This window comes from Elephas maximus, chromosome 2, assembly GCF_024166365.1.
Source record: "Elephas maximus indicus isolate mEleMax1 chromosome 2, mEleMax1 primary haplotype, whole genome shotgun sequence".
Lineage (NCBI taxonomy): Eukaryota > Metazoa > Chordata > Mammalia > Proboscidea > Elephantidae > Elephas > Elephas maximus.
Genome location: NC_064820.1, coordinates 173,209,650 through 173,236,945, shown reverse-complemented (window position 1 = coordinate 173,236,945; position 27,296 = coordinate 173,209,650). Strand labels below are relative to the sequence as shown.

The window sequence follows — 27,296 nt, the reverse complement described above, 5'->3', positions numbered from 1 at the left end:
CCCTTCTCCCCTACTGAACCTACCAAAAAAACTGCTGACTAGTTTTCATAATAACAATCAAATAATCATTACTTTTTCCATTGATTTGTAATGTCATTCCAACTACCTGGTTTTCTGGTACCATATATTCACCATCATTGCTTATTTTAATCTCATGGCTGTTTGTGTCGTTATCAAGATTGTTCTTTTTTGGAAACTGCAGGTATTGCAGAGACCACCATCATGTTCTTACTCTTTGGTTTTGGGTGCTTAAGATTAAATAGTAGATTGAATTGATAAATTGACATGATAAGTCACATTCTTATGTTCACTTGGGTTTTTTAGGGGTTTTCTATTCAATTCAACTTCCATTTAGTTGCTTGGCACTCTGCTATGTTCCAATCATAAAATAATGAAGAATGCACCTCTGTATTTGAGCCAATGTTCTAGTGAAACAAGCAGAATAATTAATAGGTTGCTTCAGTATAATGTGAAATTTAGAAAAAAAGAAGGATAGGTATTTGGAAAATATGGCCTTGGTGATAGAAATGATGTGGGAGATCACATGATAGAATTTTGCAAGATCAATGACTTATTCATTGGAAATGCCTTTTTTCAACAACAAAATGGCAACTATACATGTGGAACTCACTGGATGGAATACACAAGAATCAAATCAACTACATCTATGGAAAGAGACAATGGAGAAGCTCAATATCATCAGGCAGAACAAGGCCAGGAGCCGACTGCAGAACAGACCATCAATTGCTCATATGCAAGTTCAAGCTGAAACTGAAGAAAATTAAAACAAATATACGAGAGCCAAAGTACGACCTTGAGTGTATCCCACCTGAATTTAGAGACCCTCTCAAGAATAGATGTCATGCATTGAACACTAAGGACCAAAGACTACAGGACTTATGGGATGACTTTAAGGATACCATAATTGAAGAAAGCAAAAGGTCATTAAAAAAACAGAAAGAAAAGACCAAAATGGATGTCAGAAGAGACTCTGAAACTTGCTCTTGAATGTAGAGTAGTAAAGGAAGCAGAAGAAATGATCAAGTAAAAGAGCTGAACAGAAGATTTCAAAGGGCAGCTCAAGAAGACAAAGTATTCTAACGAAGTGTGCAAAAATCTGGAGTTTGAAAACCAAAGGGGAAAAATATGCTTAGCATTTACCAATCTGAAAGAATTGAAGGAAAATTCAAGCTTTGTGTTGCAACAGTGAAGAATCCTATGGGAAAAATGTTGAATGACACAGGAAGCACCAAAAGAAGAGGAAGGAGTATACAGAATCACTGTACCAAAAACAGCCAACACTCAACCATTTCAGGAGGTAGCATACGATCAAGAGCTGATTTTACTGAAGGAAGAACCACAAACTGTGCTAGTATTGGTGAAATACTAGGCTCCAGGAATGACGGAATACCAACTGAGATATTTCAACAAATGGATGCAACGCTAGAAGTGCTCACTCGTCTACGCCAAGAAATTTGGAAGACAGTTACCTGGCCAACTGACTGAAAGAGATGCATATTCATGTCTCTTCTGAAGAAAGGTGATTCAGTGGGATACAGAAATTATGGAAAGATATCATTAATATTACATGCAAGTAAAATTTTGCTGAAGCTAATTAAAAAATGGTTGCAGCAGTGCATTCATAGGGAACTGCTAGAAATTCAAGCTAGATTCAGAAGAGGGCATGGAACGAGGCATATCATTGCTGATGTCAGATGGATCTTGGCTGAAAGCAGAGAATACCAGAAGCAGAGAATACACATGGCAGACAAGAAAAAGCAACGTCTCTTTGACTGCCCATGATGATACGTAATAAATTAGTATAATCTCAAAATGAAAAAGTTAAAAAAAAAAAAACTTTCAGACTATATACTCTGAAAGTAGACATAGATTACCCATGTGGAACTTGTACATAGAAAAAAGGCAGCTGTTAGAGAAAAAGGGGATACCGTATGGTTTAAAGTCAGGAAAGGTGTGCCTCAGGTCTGTATTCTTTCACCATACCTATTCAATCTGTAATGCTGATTAAACAACCCGAGAAGCTGAACAATATGAAGAATGTGGCATCAGGATTGGCGGAAGACTCATTAACAACCTGAGCTATGCAGGTGACACAACCTTGCTTGCTGCAAGCAAAGAGTACTTGAAGTGCTTACTGATGTAGATCAAAGAATATAGTCTTCAGTATAGATTACACCTCAACATAAAGAAAATAAAAATCCTCACAACTAGACCAATAAGCAACATCATAATAAGTGGAGAAAATACTAAAGTTGTCAAGGATTTCATTTTACTTGGATCCACACTCAAGGCCCATTTTACTTGGATCCACACTTAACGCCCATGGGAGCAGCAGTCAAGAAATCACAGGATGTATTGCATTGGGTAACTCTGCTGCAAAAGACCTCTATAGCGTTAAAAAAGCAAAGATGTCACCTTGAGGACTAAGGTACATCCAACCAAAGCCATGGTATTTTCAATCACCACATATGCATGTGAAAGCTGGAGAATGAATAAGAAAGACCAAAGAAGATTTGATGATTTGAATTATGGTGTTGGCAAAGAACATTGAATATACTATGGATTACCCAAAAAACAAACAAATTTGTCTTGGAAGAAGTATAGTCAGAATATTCCTTAGAAGTCACGATGGCAAGATTTCATGTCACGTTCTTTGGACATGTTATCAGAAGGGACCAGTCACTGATGGAGGATATCATGCTTGGTAAAGTAGGGGAAAGCGAAAAAGGAAAACCCTCATGAGATAGATTGACACAGTGGCTGCAACAATGGGCTCAAACATAGTAACGATTGTGGGGATGGCGCAGGACTGGGCACTGTTTCATTCTGTTGTACATAGGGTCACTATGAGTCAGAATTGACTGGATGGCACCTAACCATAGCAATCAGTACAACATAGGCTGTAATAGTATGCCCAGGGTGCTCTGAAAGTTTAGGAGGGCGTCTTTCAGGAGGCGGGGAATATGCAGGTCAAATCTTGGAGGGTGAACAGGGGTATTCAGAGAAGGGTGTTTTCCTGTAGGGAAACATGACTCAACAGCATAGATCTGTACTTCTGTTTCTGAAACAGAATGCTTCATTATTGATTGGTATTTTGCGATTTTAAACAATCTGTTAGGTTTGTGTTATTTTAATGCCTCTTTGTAGAGAATATTCTTTACTTTTTTTTCTCTTTCATTTTGCCTGAGAAGTTGTTGAATTATTTTGTTTACCTCCCAGAAAATTTCTTTTGAGATTTTGATTTGCATTTTGTTAAATGTGTAAATTAATTAGAAGGAAAACAAGAAACCTTTATGAGTTTTACTTGTACAATTAAGAGTTGGTCTCCCCATTTTATGTTTATCTCAAAATTTTATAGTTATCATAGGTTACAACGGATCTTAAATTTGTGAATGCATGTATATAGTCATGTGCATTACTTATATAAAGGCGTATCTTTGGTAGAATTTGCTAAAGAAAAGCAATTTTGCTTAAGTTGATAAGCACTGATTTTTGTTAATTTTGCTATGTTTTTAATCGTATGTTTCATTGAAGTTTCCAAGTTGCTATCACACATTATTGCATATGTGTGTCTTAAAATTATTTCTATGTCTTTAAACACTCTCTATTGATTGATAAGTTTAAATGCTTTTGTTATGGCAGAAGACTGCTTTGACCAAAGTATATAACGTGTAGTGTTTTTTTAAATCACTAATCTTTAAATAGACAGGGTTCCTTTCTCAACTCATCATTTAGTTAGAGGAAGTGTTTTTCAATTCTTAAATTTCTGGAATTTTATGTTAACATAAAGTGACTATGTCTACTTTCAGAGTATATAGTCTGAAAAGTTTTTTTTTAATTTTTTTATTTTGAGATTATACTAATTTATTACGTATTATCATGGGCAGTCAAAGAAAGGTTGCTTTTCTTGTCTGCCATGTGAAGATGTATGTGTGTGTGTTCATTTTTTATGCCTTGCCAGTTTGATAAATTATAATATTGAGTGGCTAAAATTTTCCCAGTACAGTTACATTTGTCAATTTTCTTCTCATTTTTCAAAATTTAAGAATTTTGTTTTTTGTTACTTCTCTTCTTAGTATAAGGGCTTAATCACGTATAATCAGTAAGACAAACATGCTTATACACAGTTCATCTAAATTTCTGCTAATATTTTTTACTCTAAAGTCTGTTTTAAAATAGTGATTTTCCTTGTATTCTGGTCTTATAGATTGATTTTTGCCTAACATCATTTTCAAATACAACAATTGATTTAGTCTCTTAATAGATTAAGAGAGATTATTTAGTGTCATAATTTCTACCCTTGCTTTGATATCTATTATCAACTTTGCTGTTTAAAAATGTCTAGTCCCCATTAAAATACACTACAATTTCAAAGATTCTATTCTCATATTTTAAATTCCCATCTTAAATTTTCACAAGACTCATCTTGAGGTATCTTAGGATTCTACAGTTATGTTTAGTTATTTGGGCCATTGAGCCTCCAAGGCAGATCTGCTGTCCACTGACAGGCCATGAGGATATTTCTTGGGGCTGTAAATTGATCATTGGCTCCAAGTGTTTGGTGTTACTGAGGGTTGTTAAAATTTGGCACTCATAAACTAAAATTAGCCTATCACTGGACTTAATTGGGGATGCTAATTCATACATGTTGCTTAAAGTTTTTCTGAAATGTGTTTATTCACCTGCACCTCTGATCCTCAGTCCCTAACCCTATGCCCTTGGTTCTTATCTTGGAGAAAGTGGGGCTGCATTCACAAGTGGGCCCCAGAATCTTACATGTTCTCTAAAGCGGTCAAGATCAGAAAAAAATAATTAAAGAGTTGGTTACTTATAACTACTCCTCATTGTAAAATTCCTTCCAGGGGAAGAAAGGAAGAGAGCATGCGTTAGCTTCTTGGTATTTCAACTACTTTCTAATTTTGTATCAGCAATGATGTCAATTAATTTGGCTTGTCAGTAACAGCCTTTCTCTCTCATTAATGTCATTAATCTTTATCTTTTTAGCTAAGCTTCAAAATTCTTTCATCAGCCCATCAAGTCTCTTGAGTAGTGATTTTTCTGATTTCATTCTCTTTGATTTAGACTTTCATTTCTTTCTTTTTTTTTTTTTGTAAATTTTTCCAAAAAAAAATACTAGGTAAAATAATGTGTCTTTGGAAATAAATTACACCCTGTCTGAGAGTAAAATTTTTATCAATTTTTTTTTGTCAAAGTCTTAAGGATTCTGTAATATAGCTTCAGTGTCATTTGAGTCAGGAGCTACATTTGATGAGAGGCAGCCTACAAGGAAAGTACATTTGGGTGTGGGCACTGGCTCTGCCACACATTGGGTATATGCGGTTTGTCTTAGATTTTCTAGATGAGGAAATTACCCATCTACCTTACAGTTTTGTTTAGGATCTATTTAGATATGTTATTCTCTGTAAATTATAAAAATGAATATAAGCATTCTAGGGTTTAAGGTAGACAGGCAAATAAATAAATCACAATTTAATGTGGAATTATAAAAGAGATTAAACCAAAAAGAAACCCATTGCCATTGAGTCTATTCTGACTCACAGCGACTCTATAGGACAGAGTAGAATTGCCCCATAGGGTTTCCAAGGCTGAAATCTTTATGGAAGCAGACTGCCACATCTTTCTCCTGAAGAACAGCTGGTGGGTTTGAACTGCCAACCTTTTGGTTAGCAGTCAAGTGCTTAACCATGGCACCACCAGGGCTCCTATAAGAGAGATTAGAACAAATTAATGGGAGAAGAAGGAATGATGAATACCACAGAGAGAAACTGATAACTGAATGGGATCTTAAAGTATGAGTTATTGGAATTAGGTGATGCTAGATGATGGAAGAGTATTCTAGGCAGATGGAATAGCACATGCAAAAGCTCAACAGTGTAGAAGACCAGGAGAGATGGAAATGCTCAGAATGAAGGATTGCGATGTATAGATCACAGTGGTTCTGCCATTATGCCTGCCATCTCCATTTCCCCTTCTATCATAAATTATCTCACCCATTGCCCCATTTAGAGAAGCAGGGCTAGGGTATTCTTTGGAAGAGGATGATTGGAACAGGGATGGGCACATTACACAAAGATGACTCATCCATAGGCTGACCAGGAGGTGGCCTAGTTGAAAAGGTTTTACCCAACAGGTACCAATCAGACTAGCTTCATTAAGAACTTAGAGAGGGAAGCAATAAATTGTAGCAAGAGGAGCCCTTGCAGGTCATTAGGAGAGCAGTAGAGGATGCTTGTTTCCTAGACCTGCACCAAATCCTGGGGACTCTCCACTTGCAGGGCACATGTTACTTTATGGATAAACCCTCTTTTCTTAAGGCAGCCTCTGTGAATCTCTTCCTGAGAGCCAACATGCTAGGCCACTGACGTGGGCATTAATGGGAAGAGAAATTGATCTGGAAATTTATTTCTGGGGTAGAGATAAGAAGAGTGACTAATGGAGCAACTGTGAGAGAGGAATTCCCTAAAGAAGTGGACAAGGGTGCTTTCCTTCTTACCAATCATTATTTTTATTAATATATTTTACAAGACTGCAGTTGAAATAATATTAAATACAAATTTTTTTATACAGAAAGTGTAATAAAGTTAAAATAGTTCCTTGTAATTCATAGCATTAGTGCAATGCTTACAAAATTTTTGCATAGAGTGTGCAAGGATTGATGTTATTCAAAACGAAACAAAACAAAAAAGCTCTTCTTACATTACACCCAAACCAGGAGAAAAACTAAACAAAATAAAAGAAAACCAAAAACCACCCAAAGACTGAACTCTATTCCTTAATGGGAATGAGGCTCCTTTCTCAAAATCTCCAAGCAAATGGGACTTCTCTGACCTCATTTTTTCTGTTGAAAGCACCAGAATCTCCAGGAGTACCTTGAGTCAGCACAAGGGCACTTGTCCTCTGACTTTTCCTTCTATAGCATGACCTCCTTAAGAGGTATTAGTTCTGCTTCTTTGTGGTCTCATATGAGGAGGAAATAGAGAGATGGTCAACTATGGGAAACTCCATTCCACCTCCTTCACAAAAACATGGGCTAAAAATTAGGTTAATTCAGGTTTGCTGAATCTTCCCTTTACTTTCCTGGAATCTCCCTTCCCTACCAGGGAACATGATTTCTGCCTCTGATGCTGTTCGTTCCATGAGATTTTTAAAGGTAGCCAGTCCTGGCTTGCCATTTGGACACATACACCATCAAAAAGAAAATCCCTGACTTACTTCAAAATGGGGTCTTGACTTTTTTTTTTTTTTTTTTTAAGCTCATTCCTTGACTAAAGTTTTGTGGGAGGTTAAGTCAGACTAGAGCGTACAGGACCCTGACTAGCATGGGCTGAGTCTGTTGGGAGCAATGAATAGCTCTACCCACAGTCCCCCTAGTGGCTCAGTTGCGTCTTTCTGAAAGAACATAAAAGCAGGATGAACCCCAGCCTCTCTGCTGCTGTGGCCTTCTCAGGTCTGGGTGGGGAAGGTTGACAGCAGGACCTCACCAAGAGCACACTGGTTTTATAACCTGTGTGGATGATCCCTGGCTGAGTTAATACTTCAAAATGGTTTTTTGTCTTTTAACTCTTACAGATCAAATGCTGGTCCCTTTGCTCAGAAGATGAAAGTGCTCCAAAGCCACCTAGTTGTAAGGAACTTATGATGCACTCATCTATACCTTTCCCAGTTGGAATGCTGCCAGCCTCCTTTCTGAATCTAGAATGCCAGTGTTAAATGTACAAGGTCAAGTCATACAAAGGTGCCACTGTTTAATTAACAATTAGCAAATGGGTCTCATTTCCAACTCAGATCAATTGGTAGTGACGGCCTGAGTGCTTTGGTGAGAATTTTGCACATGACGGGGCATGTGGCCCATTAGTGATGGCTGACAACGTCTGGGGTCCAAACTAGTATCCAAGCCAAAGTGGACAGCTTGGGAATCAAATGCCTAATGCTAATTGAGCCCTCGCTAATCCTATCTTCTTGTACAGAAATAGGGGACAATGATATAGGGATTGAGCACCCTTGTATTTGATTCTTTTTTTGAATTCTGTTACAAGTGAGGGTAGGGAAGCATGATAAACAACTGTCATCAAAGACATCACCTAAAAGAAGACAACATTTGTCTTTTGAAATGAGGGGTAGGGGAAGGAGATGTATGCGTGTGGAAATGCTGACTTGTTATAGCCACACCCATAGTTCATTGAATATTAAAATTTTGTGCTAAATATGAGGATGGCAAACCAGGTGTCTTCCAATTTTTAAGGACAGGAAGCCTAACTCAATAAGAATCACAAGTAGATCAAACCAATTTTTTGGTTCCAGATTATATTATTCTGACAGACCTTTTATATAAAATTTCATCCCAGGTATCTATCTATACTTTACTACTAGATGCTACCAGAGGTGAGAGACTCCAGAACGCCGGGAGATAAAAGTTCCATGGCCTCATTCATTCAAAAAGGTCTAGTCTAAAAACTGGTAGGAGATACTTCCCAACAGCTTGAAAAATGCTATGTTAGTGATCAGGGATACACCATAGTATCATGGTTTGGTGGTAGATCCACATTCCAGTGCTGCCATTTTCTAGTAGTGGCTTCGGGAAAGTTACTTAGCATTTCTAAGCTTCAGTTTTTGCCTCTGCAAACTAGAACAATTATAGCCTCTAACTCAAAGAGTTGTTTTGATGATGAAATAAGTTAATAGAAATAAAACACTTAAGAGCGCCTAGCACATACCAAGTGTTCAGTGGGTATTAGCTACTGAACAACAGTTTTTATCATTAATAATTGGAGAATAGAATTCTAACCAACTCTTCTCATGTCTTAGGACAGGTTTTAGGTCCAAGAAAACTTCCTTAATTTTACGCAAAATTTTGAGTGTGATTCTTTTGGGGGAGAATTTCCATAGTTTTGCTTAGATTCCCAAAGGGATCCATAACCCCATCCTCTCAAATTTGTAGAATCCCATGACTCAGATGAATGTGAGGACTAACAGAAACAACAACATCTTCTTTGTCAACAAATGTCCTTTTCGGGTCCTTAGACAATCCCTTGACATAGTGCTCATACGTAGTCTAGTAGAGCAACTTGGAGTTCCTCACATGAGCTATCTCTGATTTCCTTGAAATAACCTAAATGTAGAAGTAGGCTGTGAAGACATTTGAAGAAGGACTGCTAGAAACTCTAGGAGTACTGAGCAGATTTTAGGTAAAACAGGTGCTTCCTTTTCTCTTTTCCCAAAGAGGCATCCTCATCTTTGTTTTATTTAGCTGAGTTGAGTTAATGCTCAACAATGAAGCATAATTCCCTCACTTGCTAGTGAGAGAGCACACATGCCTAATGAGGCACCTGGAACACTACTCTGGGTTCTAGTTGTCACAGGTGGAATTGCGCTCTAAACATGCTTCTTGCCCATAATGAATTTTCCTTTGTTCTATTTCAATTGCAAATCTCATGAAGCGGGTACTGATATTGTTGCTTGCTGGGTAGAAACTGAAGAGTAGTGTTGTCATTGCTGTTGCTATAGTTGAGGCTGTTAATTGACGGATTTGGTAACTTTACTAATACTGTGTCATACATTCTTGGTTTGCTCTCTTTTTCTTAAAGGAAGATGATAATTTCCTACTCTGTCAGTATTTAGAAAAGGGGAGCAAAAACAAAGAAGATAGCATGCGTGAGCATGGGTCACCCCAAAGTGGGTATTTTCTCCTACACTTGTGCTCTAACGATACCCAAAGCAAGGACCTCCCACAAATAATTATTTTCCCTTTGCCATTCAGACCTGCCTTGAGCAAGTTCGAGGACTCCATTATGAAGAAAGCTTTTAAGAACCACAGAAATCACATTGCTTTTGAAAGCGCTAATGCGTGTAGTATGCAGTGCTGGCTGGAGCAGCAGTCTTCAGAGGTCTTTATCTCTTATCAGTGGTTTGGCTTTGTGAATAAGGAATTCAGAGACAACTATATAATTTTAAATTCCAATTACCACAAAGAAAGAGATGCATCTGACATCCCTGTGCAGTAGCTTTGACTATTTTAATGGAAATATGTCGGAATTGGGGGAAATCTTCCAACAAGGAGAAAGTGATGAAAGACCAAAAGAGAGACATTTTATCTTTGGGATAAAAGGCCTGTTTTCTAAGGTTGTTTCTTTTATTATAACTTTTTCCCCACCTGCTACTGGGGTGCCATGCAAATGTACCATTCTAGGAACTGCTTTGCCGTCCTTTTTGTGCCTAAGATTTTCCTGTGCAGGAGAAAGAGAAGAAACTGGTCTTATTTACAAATTACTTAAATAAGATTCTCATCTTTTATAGACCCCTTCAGAATAAGGATTAGGTGTTTAAACAGATCTGTTTATCTCTTTGGTCCAAACGTCATGCTCTCTTTTGCCTAAAATAAACAAAAGTAAGACAGTCCCACCAAAAGCTGCCCCTGTTTAGTGTGGTTATCAGTTTAGCCCTCTTCCCTTTGTGTCCAGGAAAAAAATGCTGAAAACTTAAAGTGATACTGATCAGGGCCTGGGAAATGGTGTTTGTTTCCATTTGGACAAAGAGATAATCCTTCCTCCCCACCATAAATACTTACACTTACAAAGTGTCGTTCAAAACTGATGCTATTTTAACAATATTGAATATGACTATAAAGCTCAGGAATAACAATAGAGATATTGATCGAATGGACAAATCTCTGTGGTAGAAACCTACCATACCACACAGAGGCAGAGATATTGGAATTCAAAATATGTCTTCTTTTGCACTCTCTCTACACCAAAGAACAAAGACCCAGCTCCTGGAAAACAGAACCAAGTTGACTTTAAGCTGATTCCTTCCAGCAACAGCTTCTTAAATGGATTTTACTGTATTTCTCCCTTCTATGTATTTTAAGATGCTTCTTCCAATACTTGCAATTATTTTTTGGTCCCACCAACCCTTAAGCACAGTCAGTGCTCTGGAGGTGTGGGTAACTAAGTGATGGATACAAAAAAACATGTTAAGTAACAAATACTCTCCAGGGGAGAGTGGAATGGGCATCTTTCTGGAATATGGGAAAGTGAGGTGGAAACTTCTGTCTGAGGAAGTTTACAAAAAAGTCTACAAAAAGAGACTTTTTAGGAAAGAGATTCTAAATTTAAATCATAGGAACCCTGCTTCACTTGTTACATGAATAATGCTAAGCCACTTATCTATTAGGGTCCTGCGAAAAAGCTGTTGAAGGATAACAGCTTTCCTTTTCTACCAAGCCCTCCTCTAATTCCATCCTCCCTGTTCCCAAGAGTCCTCTGACCTAAGTTTCTCAGACAAGTGATCACTTCTACACATAGTGTAAGGCAGGTCCTCCAACCTTCCTTTACATAACCGAGTATTTATATTCCCAAACCTACAGGGAAATGTACTCCATGTTATCATGAAATCTGCTTCCTTTCTTGCTGTATCCAAAACATACCAGAAATATGCCCTCTAGATCAGAGGTCAGCAATTTTTCTCTGTAAAGGGCCAAATAGCAAGCATTTTACCCTTTGCAGGGTGGGCAGTCTCTGTCTCAACTACTCGACCCTGCTATTATAGTACAAAAGCAGCCATAGACAATACATAAATGAATGAGTGGAATTGTGTTCCAATAAAACTTTATTGGCAAAAGCAAGTGGTGGGCCACATTTGGCCCACAGGCCATGCTTAGCTAACCACTGCTCTGGGGTCAAACCTCAAGTGATCTTTGTTCTATGGTTGCTGATCTTTTAGGGTATACAATTTTCCTTTTAGGAAAATCGTCTAAAGGAAAAATGACCTAAAGAAAATTAAGAGCCAATTCATGTCTACAAGATCTATCCCTTGGGTAGCACAAAAATTATGAAGCTGTACATCAAGTATCGACCTAAATATAACCTTAGATAGATACCACTGTAAGTGCTCTCGAAAACCTCCATTATACTCTAGCAGTTTCCCAAGACTGAAGTTTTATGACTCATTGAGAAGATATCGCATAAAGGCTAAACATATTTGGAAATCAATTTTTAATTTATAAAAATCTCCTAAAGAATATTAACATACTAGAACTTCTAGAATATTGAAGATTCATTTGAACCCTTTGTTATGCCACCTGCTGCTCAATATACCCAAAAATGTGATTGTCTAGAAGATATTATGTATAAAGATTAGAAAGAATCTCATTTTTTTTTTTTTATTAGGGGTTAGCAGATTTTAATGTAAAAGCTTTTTTTTCCAGAATTCAGATAAAACTTTCTCTCGTCACCATGGACAAGTATTCTAGTTGGAGGGAGCTGGGAGGAAAAAAAAAATGTACATTGAAAAACTCAGACTGCATTTTACAGATTTTTATATTCTGATCTGAAATACATAACTTAATCCATATCTAATTTCCTGTTTATTCCCCTATATATTATGGTCTCTTAACACAAATGCAAATCAGAATTTTATAGCATATCTGTCCCCCATAGGTGCCTGATTTATATTCCTGGTTGCTGCTATTATTTTTATTCCATAATGTGATCTGACTACCCTTAGCATTAAATAATGCAACAGGAATCACGTCCTTATTTTTTTTTAATTGGCCTAAACCTCCTAAGGTGCTGATCTCAGACTTTCACGTAATGGTTAGAACAAAATCAGAGGAAAGAGGTTCAGGGAACCTTTTGCTCCCTGGTCATCCATAGATTATGTACTCGAGATAGCAAAATACAAAGATGCTCTGTTGCCCTAAAATACCTTGTCTTTAGGTATGTAGCTGCAAAGAATCTCATAGCTACTATTGTTTATCTGAACAACTTGGGGTAGGCGCTCCTAATAGTCAAGGAGACATTTTCCTAGCTTGTGAAAACCCTGGGTGTGACACATGCAGGTTCTGGCAGCATGATTCTCCGGGATATTCATAGCACGGATCCGTAATAACCAGATCTTTCTATGGCTTTCCTTTTCAGACGCTGGTGCTGCAGACGGTCACTCTGATGGCCTCACCCTTGAATAACTCAACTCTTCTACATGGGATAGAGTGCAAGTGACTGGAGGAGCTTGGAGTGTATAAGCCAGCAGAACCACTGGTCACGCTTGACCCCAGGCCCCTACAACTAAGTGAGTAAGTGACAACAGCTTTTCCATCCCACATATGCAAACCTCAGCCTCGTGCCTGACTGCCATCTCGAAAGTATCAAACTGCTTATTTATCTCCTAGGACAAACCTTCCCCTGCTTGTGAAGTAAGAAAAATTAGAACCTTGTTGAGCAAAAAAAAAAAAAAGAAAATCCTATTCAGGTCTACAAATACGACTTCATTTAGGATTGTGGGGCTACTGCTTGTCAAATGGTACTCAGAACAGTGTACGCCAGTTAAGTTTCCATTCTGCGCTCCTTAGAGTCCACATCTGACAGCCACTTGGTTTGTCTACCGGCTTTTAAGATGCTGAGTCATTTCTCAACCCTTCCCCTCCAATCGCCCAAAATAAACTACAGGTAACAAGAAGATAAATAGGATGTGCTTCTCCTTGCTGAGTGCATTGACTTAAGGCATAGGCACAGTTCCCCCTCTTTGAACAGAGATGGTGTAATCCCCTGTCCCAGCACAAGAGCTGACCAGGGTGACCCTGGAGAGTGATGATGAAGGTGAAGTGATGAGAGGTAGCTGATGGCGGGAATTAGGGAGCTGGTTCCATCTATGGGGAGGGAGGGGGACAGGCCCTGCTGGGCCCCAGGGGACACAGTGATTCTGATAAAGACACTTGACTCAGTTTTTATTAACTCAGTGAGCAATTCTGGGGGCATGTAGAACTTGATACCTGTGATTCTTGGGTCAGTATTTTTGGAGAAAACATAACGATGGATTGAGAAATATGAATCTCCCCGCACTGGAAAAAAAAAAAAAAAAAAGATCAAAGCCAAAGAGTGTGCATGCCTTTAAAAATAAAAGGCTTGTTTCTAAATTCCTACCATGCCCAAGAAACAAATAAAAAATAATGAGGTTTCCTATGCTACTCTTCATTGGCCTTCCATCTCAAAATGGCTTCTCTTGGAGTTGGAATTCTGCTCTTATGGATTTTGATTGACTTGACCTTTTTTGGGTCAGAAGTCTCTGGATAAAGTCAAGAGTGAGGATGCACAGCTTTGGAGCCATTTTTTCTTTTAAACAGAGGCTTATTGCCCATTTGTTCTTTGCCTGTCAAGCCACTGAGTAGTTTCCAGCCAACTGAGGACCAGCTGCTTCCCTATTTTGTGCTGATTTACATCTGCTATTCTGACTGTGGGAGAATATGCGAGGTTGAGGGCAGACAGCAGGCGTTGGAAGGCAGCTCCAAATTTGCTACAATTCACCCTCCTCACTGAACTACAAAAGCCCCATTAAATTTGGTGACAAAGGTAGGACAGCCCTTTTGAGCTCCCATGGCTGATTTCTGTGGCATTGCCCCAACCCTCACTCGAAGAGGGGGTAGTGGCCAGGCTTAACTCAAACTCTAAAAGGAAGCCAAATGTCTGTTTTTAATACGAGGGTCTCAGTGCTTGAGCGTGACTTGGAGATTCCCGCCATCGCTGCCTTGAAATGAGACTAAAAGAGACGATACACTGTGTCTCACACTTGGTGAATATTCTGTAAGTGTTCAACACACCGTGTGATTTTGAGTGGTCTGGGGAATTTCAGGCTCCACTTAGTGTTCTAAGTTTAGATTTCATCATTGTAGGTGGTGAGGATGGGATGGAAAATGACATTGGATGATCACAGGGTCACCCATGGTTCCTTTTGTACTGAAACCTCATTTTATACAGAGGATATATATATATTTATTTATATATATTTATATATATTTATATTTACCCACACACGCAAACACACTCACGCATGTACACACACACACACACACACACAAGGTCTTTGATAGGCTTTCTGTGTTCTAGTAAAAATAGCTGGCAGCCAGTGTCTAAAGCCAAAAAAGGCCTTTATGCCGCCTACGATGTCCACTCGGGATAGTCTTTCAAAGGCAGACACTTGTGTTTATCTGACAAGTGGAACCAGCTCCTGCCTGGGATAAGAATAATCTTCCGTTGGCGCAGACGCAGATCTCGAAGACCTTCTGCCTCGTTCCTGTCGGTGTGTACGATCCATGAGGCAGTCTAGGTAGTCTGATTTTCGCAGCATCTAACTTAATCTAAAGTGAGTGAATAGGAAGGAAAGAGTCAATCAGAGGCCATCATTTATTTTGTTGACATTCAGAAACAGTAAACAAGTGATCACCTCTTTAACTTCAATGGCCACCGACTATGTGCTTAGTGTTCTAACCAGTAATCAGTTGCTGTTGAATCGATTCTGACTCAGGGCGACCCCATGTGTGACAGAGAGTAGATCTGTGCTCCATAGGGTTTTCAATGGCTGCCTTCTCAGAGGTAGATTGCCAGGCCTTTCTTCTGAGGCATCTTCGGGGTAGACTCAAACTTCCAAGCTCTCAGCACCCGAGAGCATTAACTGTTAGTGCCGCCCAGGAACTGTTCAGTCTTCTAGGTAGTGGGAATTCTAATATGAATAAGACAAAGTCTCTACCTTTGTGGAAGCTTTAATTACAGCAAGACAATCTGCGCTGGCCTAGATTGGCATTTTGCAGAAGTGTATCACCTAGGAGGTGAATACTGTCCTAGAGTTAAATAAATCTGGAAATGCCAGGTTTAACTATTTCTTTGCTATGGGACTTCTTAGATCCTAAATAAGTCCATGTGCATGTTGAGTCTTTAAGAAGAGACTAGAGTGATCAGCACTTTCCAGTCTTAAATAATTAGTGATTTAATCTTAAATAACCAGTGAGCCTCTACCACTCCCCTTCCCACCACCATCCCCAGTTTTACAAACTGACTTGGTGATGTCCTACAGAACATACTTTGAGAAACACTGGCCAAAAAATGAGAAGTGGTAGAAGGTGATATTAGATTATAACTGATTCTTTTGGGGTCCAAATTCTATATGGTCACTATGAGTTGGAAGCAACTGGACAGCAATGGGTTTGGTTTTTTCCAAAAAAACCAAACCCATTGCCATCAAGTCAATTCTGACTCATAGGGACCCTGTAGGACAGAGTAGAACTGCCCCATAGGGTTTCCAAGGCTCTAAATCTTTATGGAAGCAGACTGCCATATCTTTCTCTGTGGAGCAGCTGGTAGATTTGAACTGCTGGCTTTTTGGTTAGCAGACAGGCGCTTAATCACTGCACCACCAGGTTTCCTTCTAATAGCTATAAACTGCATATATGACATAAAAAAAAAAAACATAGTCACTATTTTTAACTGTGTGGTTTAAAGTTTTTGGTTGTTTGAAGAGAGCTCTGATAACTGAATGCCCTATCTGATTAATGTTTTAAAACAATTATAGCAAATGCCAAATGAATCAAAACGTAGGCATGGTGTCCAGCAGCAAGTGGCAGCTGATAACCACTAAGTAGATATGAACAGTAGAATAGAGTTTTGCTTTAGGAAAAAAAAAAAAAAAATTACTTTTCCTATTTTTATTCTTCAACAGACAAGGTCGTTCATGAGCACTGTGAAGGCATATTTAAAGGTCATTCCAGAACACTATGAAGGCATTTTTAAAGGTCATTCATGAACACTATGAAGGCATTTTTAAATGTTTGCAGCTGAATCATATTTCCTTGGGGATTCAACTTACCTTGTTTGTAAAAACACAAGCAGCCTCCTCTGTTCACCAAACTGGGATTGTGTTGGAGTGAGAGAATAAGTCTCTGTAACGCTTCATCCTCTTGTTATCTAGTCTTACCTATTTAAGTTATGGCTTGTTCTGGTTTGGAGTAGCTGTTGGATATGGCTCTCCATTCTCAATGAAAATAGAAACATACGACATAGGTGTTGAAAATAACTACAGGTAATGTTAGTTCACCTTTAGCCAGATGTGTGTGACATACAGCTTAATTAGGTTGGCTAACTAACTGAAGGAGCCCTGGTGGTGCAGTGGTTAAGCTCTGGTCTGCCAACCAAAAAGTCGGTGGTTCAAACCCATGGGAGAAAGATGTGACAGTCTGCGTCTGTAAAGATTAAAAACCTTGGAAATCCTGTGGGCAGTTCTACTCTGTCCTATGGGGTTGCTATGAGTCAGAATTGACTTGATGGCGGTGGGTTTTTTTAATGGGTTTAACTAAACCTTACTGTGAATAAGAGAGAAAATTTGGAAATAGCATTCCTTTTGTACCCAGCTGTGTAATTCTATTTTTGAAATACATGTTATTGTCTCAACACTTTATAAATAATGAATCAAATATTTGTTGTGAGTTCAGCTTATAATAAACCTGTTGCGTCGAGTCGATTCCGACTCATAGCGACCCGACAGAACAGAGTAGAACTGCCCCATAGAGTGTCCGAGGAGCGGCTGGTGCATTCGAACTGCTGACCTTTTTGGTTAGCAGCCATAGCTCTTAAGCACTACACCACCAGGGTTCCCCAGCTTTTAACTGTGCTGCTCAATTATTTGTTCTGGAAAATAAAATCTTCAGATTGGCTTTTTTTTTGTTGTTGTTGCAACTGTTAGATCAACCTCAGTGACACACTTGTTTTGGGGAAGGTGGACTTGTTGGAGCAGAATCTCTCTAGATTTCTGTTCTTCTCACCCCTTACCTCTCCATCTTTGGACTCTAGTCTCAGCTCTGTTCTGCAGGTGGCTTCCATATTGCCGGCTTCTGCATTAATTTCTACTCCTTTTGGGGCCTCCATCACCAGAGAACGGGTCGGGGACTCCAGCCTGAAATACATACAAGATGAAAATAGATAGTCCATTCAACTGTTTGGTAAATTGAAAGAGAAGTTGATGCTTGGAGGATTGAGACAGGATTTCAGTATTTAAACCAGGAATTTTTCTATTTTTGCTTTATAAACCTGTTCAAATGCATGAAGAGATACATAGCAGGTCTGAGCTTTATTTTATTGCATATCACCAAGGCTGAAGGGAGGATGTTCAGGGAGCCTGGCTTCATTTCATTTTTGGTGTTGTGGTTAGTTGCTGGCAAGTGGGCTCGAACTCATGGTGACCTTATGTATAGCAGAACAAAACGTTGCCCATTCTTGTGCCATCTTCATGATTCTTAGTATATCTGAGTCCATTTTGCAGCGATTATGTAGTGCCTTTTTTCCAGCACTATGTGGGACAATATTCTGTCGTGATTATAGGGTTTTCACTGGCTAATTTTCAGAAGTAGGTCACCAGGCCTTTCTTCGTAGTCTGTCTTAATCTGGAAGCTCTACTAAAACCTGTCTACCATGAGTGACCTTGCTGGTATTTGAAATACAGCTAGCATAGCTTCCAGCATCATAACAACATGCAAGTCACCACAGTGTGACAAACCGACAGATGGGTGATGGTCTTAAACCCAATTACTACTTTATTGGTATAATTAACCAAATTCTTATACACGTTTTATTTTTACAGTAAGATAATCTCTGCCTTTTTTAATCTCAGCTCTAAACTGAGTTTCCTGTAATTAGTAGCTATTCCTTCCACTTTGTTCTACTTTTTGTGTCTTCTGTGGAGGTAGAGTAAGACAGAGACTAAGAAAATGGAACTTGGAGTCAGACATGCCTGGATTCAAGTGTTAATAATTGCCATTTTTGCAGGTGGGAGATGGTATCTCACTGTAGTTTTGATTTGCATCTCTTATTTTTTTTTTTTTTATGGCTAATGATCATAAGCATCTTTTTGTGTGTTTGTTGGCCACTTGAATGTTCTCTTTGGTGAAGTGTCTGTTCTTTCCATCTGCCTATTTTTTAAATTGTATTGTTTTTTTGTTGTTGAGTTGTTGTTAGAGACTAGGCCCTTATCAGATATGTCTTTCCCAAAGATTTTTCCCAGTTTGTAGGTTGTCTTTTCAGTCTTTTGATAAAGTCTTTTGATGAACATAAGTATTTAATTTTTAGGAGGTCGCAGTTACCTAATTTATCTTCTGTTGTTTGTGCATTCATAGTTGCATTTGATAATCTGTTTTTTTTTTTTATTATTATGTCTCATAGCTTTGTCCCTATGGTATCTTCCAGGAATTTTATAGTTTCAGTTAGTGCAAAGTATTTTATATTGTTATCACATGTAATCCTTATAAAACCCTCTGAAACTGGTACTGCTATGGTCATGATTGTACAAATGTCATTGTACAAATGAGGAACAGGAGGCTAAGTGACATGGTGAGAATTATTATCTAGTAAAATGGCAGAGCCGAGATTCAAACCCAGATTTAATGGACACCAAAGCCAGTGTGTTTTCTACTATACTGCATCACTTCCAGAAAAACTGGACTTCTTTCCTGTTCATCTCATCTTCTCCCCATTCTCTGTAATTAAATGACACTCCTTTCTTCATGGACTTAGCACTTATGTTTTCAAATCTAGTCTATGTGAGTAAATTCAAGGGAAGAGTAGTGCATATGGTTCACTGATGTACATTTCACAGTGCACAATATTCTCATAGCCTGTTTTAACAGTTGCACACTGGTGACATTAAGTATAGGATATGCTGGATGTGTTCATACTTGGTGTGTAGCATTTAAAGGAGAAAAAGAAAAGGCTTGACAGTGAACTAGGAAGAAAATACATGAAGGTTGGAGAACTATGTCAGTTGGAGCACTGGGATTTCAGACACACGTCAGAGTTCACTTTACTCTTGCTCACCTCCTATGGCCTCTGAGATCAACTGGAATGGCTCCAAGGCCAGAGAAGTCGACTCAGAAATAACTTGCTGCCTTGTTTTCCCCTCTCAGTCTTGGGATAAGCAGGGTGCTGAGAAAGGAAGCTATTCTGAAACTGTCTACTCTTATGAAAGGCTACAACAAAGTGATGACAATGAGAAAAAAGGTTATCTTATAATGAGGCTATCTTGTTCCATAGTCCATTTTAAGGTTCTTTGATGTTCCCAAACCAAAAAAACCAAACCTGTTGCCATACAGTCGATTTCAACTCTAATACAGTTTTGTTCACATGCTAATCTTTCCACTTGAAAGAAAGTTTCTATAAGAGCCCTGTGGCACCTGTGGAGAGCAGACAGAGCCCTCCTAGAGTGATCCAGTCAATCTTGTAACAACCACAACAAAGGTACCATTGACCAAGGAAAAATGGAAGAATACCATTGAGCCTCCTGTTGGCTCTTCAAAATGAATACTGCTTTCATTAAGACATATTCTTGTTAGGTGCCTTCAGGTTGGTTCCCACTGATAGTGACCCTATGTACAACAGAATGAAACACTGCCCAACGCTGCCCCATCCTCACAGTCATTGCTATGTTTGAGCCCATTGTTGCAGCCACTGTGTCAATCCATTTCTTTGAGGGTCTTCCTCTTTTTTGCTGACCCTCTACCTTACCAAGCATGATGTCCTTCTCCAGGAACTAATCCTTCCTGATAACATGTAAGATGTTATCACAACACGTGAGATGAAGTATTGCCATCCTCACTTCCAAGGAGCATTCTGACTGTACTTCTTCCAAGACACATTTGTTTGTTCTTCTGGCAGTCCATGGTACATTCAATATTCTTTGCCAACATCTAATTTAAAGGCATCACTTCTTCTTTGGTCTTCCTTATTCACTGTCCAACTTTCACATGCATATGAGGCAACTGAAAATATCATGGCTTGGGTCAGGTGCACCTTAGTCCTCAAAGTGACATTTTTGCTTTTCAACAGTTTAAAGAGATCTAAAAAAAAATTTATTTATTTATTTTTTTTCAGCAGATTTGCCCAATACAGTATGTCATTTGGTTTCTTGACTGCTGCTTCTATGGGCATTGATGTGGATCCAAGCAAAATTAAATCCTTGACAACTTCAATCTTTTCTCCATTTATCATGATGTTGCTTATTGGTCCAGTTGTGAAGGTTTTCATTTTCTTTATGTTGAGGTATAATTCATACTGAAGATTGTAGTCTTCGGTCTTCATCAGTAAGTGCTTTATGTTGTCTTCACTTTCAGCAAGCAATGTTGTGTCAGCTGCATAGCATGGGTTGTTGATAAGTCTTGCACCAATCCTGATGATAAGTTCTTTTTCATATAGTCTAACTTCTTGGATTATCTGCTCAGCATGCAGATTGAATAAGTATGGTGAAGAGACACAACCCTGATGCCACCTTTCCTGATTTTAAACCATGCAGTATTTCCTTGTTCTGTTTAAATGACTGCTACTTGGTTTATCTTGGTTTATGTACAGGTACCTCATGAGCAATTCTTGCTGGAATTCCCATTCTTCCCAATGTTATCTATAATTTATTATCCATGCATTCGAATGCCTTTGCATAGTCAATAAAACACAGGTAGATATCTTTCTGGTATTCTCTCTCTCAGCCAAGATTCATCTGACATCAGCAATGATATCCCTTGTTCCACGTCCTCTTCTGAATCTTTTTTGAATTTCTGGCAGTTCCCTGTCAATGTACTACTGCAACCATTTTTGAATTATCTTCAGCAAAATTTTACTTGCATGTGATACTAATGATATCATTCGATAATATCTACATTCTGTTGGATCACCTTTCTTTGGATCTCTTCCAGTTGGTTGGCCAGGTAGCTGTCTTCCAAATTTCTTTGTGTAGACAAGTGAGGACCTTCAGCATTGCATCTGTTTGTTGAAACATCTCAATTGGTATTTTGTTAATTCCTGGAGTCTTGTTTTTCACCAATGCCTTCAGTGCGCTTGAACTTCTTCCTTCAGTACCACTGGTTCTTGATCATATACTACCTCCTGAAATGGTTGAACATCGACCTGTTCTTTTTGGTGTCAAACTAAAAACTCATTGCTATCAAGTCGATTCTGACTCACAGCAACCCTATAGGTACAGTGACCATATATACCCGCCATCTTCTTTTGATGCTTCATGAGTCATTCAATAGTCATTCAATATTTTCCAGTAGAATCCTTCAAAATTGCAACTGAAGGCTTCAATTTTTTCTTCAGTTCTTTCAGCTTGAGAAATGCTGAGGATGTTCTTCTCTTTTGGTTTTCTAACTCTAGGTCTTTGCTCATTTCATTATAACACTTAGTCTTCTCAAGCCACCCTTAGAAATCTGTTCAGCTCTTTTACTTCATCATTTCTTTTGTTCGCTTTAGCTACTCCATGTTCAAGAGCAAGTTTCAGTCTCTTCTGACGTCCATTTTGGTCTTTTCTTTCTCTCCTGTCCTTTTAATGGCCTTTTGCTTTCTTCATGTATGATGTCATCCCACAGCTTATTGGGTCTTTGATTGTTAGTGATCAATGAATCAAGTCTATTCTTGAGATGGTCTCCAAATTCAGGCAGGATTAAGACCATATTTTAGTTCTCATGGACTTGTTTTAATTTTTTTCCATCTTCAACTTAAACTTTCATATGAGCAATTGATGGTTTGTTCTGCAGTTGGCCCCTGGGCACATGTCTGTCAGCTTGTTGTACTGTAGTGGCTTGCATGTTGCCGTGATGCTGAAAGCTATGCCACCGGTATTTTAAATGCCAGCAGGGTCACCCATGGTAGACAGGATTCAGAGGAGCTTCTAGACTAATACAGACTGGGAAGAAGGACCTGGCAATCTACTTCTGAAAAAAATTGGCCAGTGAAAACCTTATGAATAGCAGCACAACACTGTCTTATATACGGCCTCTCAGGTTGGAAGGCACTCAAAATATGATTGGGTAGGATCTGCCTCCTCAAAGTAGAGTCAACCTTAATTACACAGATGGAGCAAAGCTTTCGAGACCTTCATTTGCTAATGTGGCAAGACTCAGAATGTGAAGGAACAGCTGCAAACATCCATTAATAATAGGAACGTGGAGAGTACACAGTATGAACCTAGGAAAATTGGAAATCATCAAAAATGGAATGGAATGACAAACACTGATATCCTAGGCATTAGTGAATGAAAATGGACTGGTATTCCCCATTTTGAATAAAACAATCACATGGTTACTATACTGGGAATGACAAATTGAAGAATGGTGTTGCATTTATTGCCCAAAAGAACATTTTAAGATCTATACTGAAGTACAATGCTGTCAGTGATAGGATAATATCCATACACCTACAAGGAAGACCAGTTAATACAACTATTGTTCAGTTTTACACACCAACCACTAATGGCAATGATTAAGACATTGAAGATTTTTTACCAACTTCTGCAATCTGAAATTGATCAAACATGCAATCAAGGTGCATTGATAATTTTTGTTGATTGGAATGTAACAGTTGGAAACAAGAGCATCTGTAGTTGGAAAATATGACCTTGGTGATAGAAACGAAATGGGAGATCACATGATAGAATTTTGCAAGACCAATGACTTCTTCATTGCAAATAACCTTTTTTCAACAACATAAATGGTGACTACACAGTGGTCCTCACTGAATGGAAAACACAGGAATGATTAGAATAAGGAAGAAGAAAATGAAGTGCCTTACTGAAGAGATTCAGAACTGTAAAACTGCCAGGTAGGGAGTTCCACGAGCTGGACCAAGTCCCCAGGAATGGTGGTCCTGAAATGTGTGCATCAGACTCCTCTGGAGGGTATGTTAAAACCACATACTGCTGGGCCCCATCCTCAGTTTCAGATTCATTAGATCTAAGGGGGGATTCCCTGGGTGGTGCAGATGGTTAAGCACCTGGCTACTTCTAATGCAATAATAGGTGGTTTGAACGTATCCAGAGGCTCCTCCAAAGACAGGCCTGGAGGTCTGCTTCTGAAAGTTCACAGCCTTGAAGACCCTATGGAGCAGTTCTACTCTGTACACGTGAGATCATCATGAATCAGAATCGACTTCATGGCACATGAAAATAACAATGGGTATGCATATCTACAATTTTATTACATAATGCCAAATAGTTTTCCTAAGTGATTGCTCCAATTTACTTTCCTACAAGTAGTGCAGAGACCTCTGGTTTCCACCGTTTGATATTGTTAAGTGTGAAGTGATATGTTATTGTCTTTTAAACCTACCTTCCCCTAATTAGTAATGGAATTAAGCCATTTGGGATTCTGCAGTGAAATGGCTTTTGTCTATTTTAATTGGTTTTTTTGATCATTTTTTTAAATTGTAGAAATATTTTATGTATTATGAAAAAGAAGTATTCAACAGTTCTACGTATCCACAATTTCTTCTTTGAGTTTGTGGATTGTCTTTTCACTCTATTTACAATGTCTTTCTGATGAACAAAAGCTTGACATTTTAATTTAGACAAATTTATGATTTTTTTCCTCTAAGGTGTGTGCTTTCTCCATGTTGTTTGATCAATCCTTCCTTACCTTGGAGTCATAAAGTTCTACATTGTTTTAAAAAACTTTTATGTTTTGCTGTTTCATTAAGTCTATAATCCACCAGGTATTAATTTTTGTATGGTCTGAAGTTGGGGTCTTAAAAGATGGAGATAAGTTATCTCAACATCATATACTGAAAAGCTATCTTTAGCTGTTATAAATCATGTTTCTATATACATATGGGTCTCTTTATGGGCTTTCTAGTATGTTTCATTATTCTGTTTGCCTATTAGTGTAGAAATACTTAAATATTTTAGCTAATTAGAGTTTTAGAATTCTTTATATTTGAAAAGGCGAATCTTCCTACCTTGTTCTTCTTCAGAATGTCTTAGCTATTTTTGGTCTTCCATGTAAATTTTAGAATCAACTTGTCAAGTTTCACAGGAAAACCTATTGGAATTTTGATTGGATTTAAGTGATACTGAGTCTTCAATCCATGAATGCTTTATCAGTTTCTAGTTAGAATTTTTTAGTGTAGTTCAATTAAGTTTAATACTTTTCTCTGTGTGGGTATTGTATATCTTTCCTGACTATTGAAAATGGTATTTTTTAAAAAGTATTTTATTTCTTTCTCCTCAAGTATAGATACCCAATTGATTTTACTTTTTATTTTTGGTATATAGGTCTTATGGTAAATACCTAGGTAAACTATTTTTTAATAATTTATATATAGGTTATTTTAGGTTTTCCTTGTAGACAGTAATTAATTTATGACAGTTTTGTATCTTTTTATTTCTTACACCTTTTCTTTTTCTTTTCCTTCTGTGCTATCCAATACAGTATTAACTAGAAGTAGAAAAATGGCAATCCTGTTTCTTCATGACTTTAAAGGGAAAGCATTCAACCCATGACTATTTCTCACCACCTTCAAGTCTCCACTTTGGTTATGTCTGTCTGGGTCCTGCAGAAGAAGCTGCTGCCCTCTTCATGAAGCAAATGCTGAAGGAGGATCCAGTGGGAGCTGGAGGAAGTAAAGATCTAATTGCTGCCCACACCACCAAGGTGAGCCAGCAGGTGAGCTGCCATAGTGCCTGCTGCCCTCCATCAACATTTTAGTGTAAAAGATAGTGCTTCACTTCTACTTTCCAAACCTCATGGGACCAAGCTATGCCAGAGAAAGGAATTCTGGGAAGCCTAGTTCCAAGATAAGCAAGTTTCCTTCTATTCTTACTTGCTTAGAAAATATTATTTTATTCTTCATCTATTGAGAGGGTATTTTTCCTTAATGTGGTGAATTATATTAGTTTTCCACTCCTGTGTTTTGGAAATTAACTCAACTTTGTCTATATATTTCTGCAGCCATTTGCTAATATTTTGCTTAGGATTTTACACCTAAGTGTAAGTGACTTTCTCCTGTAATCTTTCTTTCTTGTAACATTCTAGTCAGGGTCCATCTTTTTTTTTTTTAAATGTTCTGGAATTATTTATAAAGGATTGGGATAATTTGTCCCTTCTAAGTTTAAACTCACTGATAAACCCTCTGGGCATTAAAAGAAATCTTATTTCCATTTTAAAAAATAATTATAGGATTTTACAGGTTTTGTGTTTCTCCTCAGGTTGGTTTTGGTAACTTATCTTCTTTCTTGGTATTTTTCCATTTCATACAAAGGTTTAAGTTTGTTGCCAAAACTTTTCATGTCTTCATTATTGTTTTAATGCTCAATGCATTTGTAGGTAGGTCCCCTTTTTATTTCCAAATAGTTTTATTCATGCGTTCTTTCTTTTCCCATTGAGCAGTAGTGTTTATTAGTTCTTTCAAAGTCAACTTTTGGTGCTGATGGTCCTAATTTTTCCTTATCTTTTTGTTTCCTTTCTTCTGGATAAGTTAGGATTATTCTGTGATTATTCTAAGTTCTAAAATTTGCTGTTTTTTTTAACTATTTTTTGCTTCTCCTTATTTATAATTTATGCATATAAGGTTATGTAATTTTCTCTAAGTCTTTCTTGGACAGCTTCCTAAAGTAGTATCTATAGTCTAGGTATAAATATTTTCTAATTTCGTATGATTTCTCCTGTGGTCTATGAGTTCTATGGAAGGGTATTTCTTAATTTCTAAGTGTAAGGTTTCCTAGTTGTATTTTCTTCATTGACTTTGAATTTCATTTTATAGCAGAAAACATTTTCTGTATAAAATCAATTCTTTAAAAATCATTGAGATTGGCATTTTGGCCCAGTATGTGTCAATTTCTATAAATACTCCATGCCTGTCTGAAAAGAATGTGTGTTCTGAAGTTGTTAGTGGCATGTTCTATATAAGTCTATTAACTTAAGGTATTTAATTCTTCTGTTGAAATTTTTTTTCTTTTTGGAAACCCTGGTGGCATAGTGGTTAAGTGCTACAGCTGCTAACCAAAGGGTCGGCAGTTTGAATCCACCAGGTGCTCCTTGGAAACTCTATGGGGCAGTTCTACCCTGTCCTATAGGGTCGCTATGAGTCGGAATCGACTCGACGGCACTGGGTGGGTTCAGATTTTTATAACCCTACCTATTTTTATTTTCATAATCTATAGGCTACTAAAAGTGGTATGTTATTAGGTTCATACCAGTTTAGAACTGTTCTATCTTCTTTATCTTCTTATTATCAATAAGGTGATCCTCTTTGTTATCCTTTTTTCCTAAAATTCATTTTGCCTGGTATTGGAATAATTGTTCTCACTCTCCTACAGTTAGTATTTTCCTTGGATATACATTTCCATACTTTTAAATATCACTCATTCTGTGTGGTTAAGTTTTACATGTTTCTCTTATATTATTATTTTTTAATTTTTTTTTTTTTGGATTTTTTTTCCAGATGACTTTTTATTAAGGTAAAAATTACATACAGTGAAATGTATAGATTTGCATGTACAATTTGACGAGTTTGGTAAACGTATACTTTCACGTAATTACCACCTCAGCAAACATCAACATCTTGGAAAGTTCCCTTATGCTTCTTTTTGGTCATTCCTCACCCCTCTAAAGGCAACTGCTCTTCTGATTTCTTTCTCCATAGATTATTCTTGCCTGCTTTTGAAATTCATATAAATGGAATCAT

At 37.9% G+C, this 27,296-nt stretch overlaps 1 protein-coding gene across 11 annotated transcripts in view; it reads right to left on the bottom strand.

Annotated features, from left to right (window-relative positions):
• Positions 1 to 6,637: 6,637 nt before the first annotated feature.
• Positions 6,638 to 27,296, bottom strand: part of SGCD (sarcoglycan delta) — a 1,252,876-nt gene continuing 1,232,217 nt past the window's right edge. For 10 of the 11 annotated variants that reach the window (XM_049874193.1, XM_049874194.1, XM_049874195.1 and 7 more), the window contains 2 exons: positions 17,631 to 17,754; positions 6,638 to 15,169 (listed from right to left, as the gene is read on the bottom strand). In XM_049874193.1, the coding sequence (XP_049730150.1) occupies positions 14,996 to 15,169; positions 17,631 to 17,754 (298 nt within the window). In that variant the 3' untranslated portion in view covers positions 6,638 to 14,995. The remainder of the gene's footprint in view (positions 15,170 to 17,630; positions 17,755 to 27,296) is intronic. The other variant, XR_007516169.1, reaches the window with a different exon arrangement.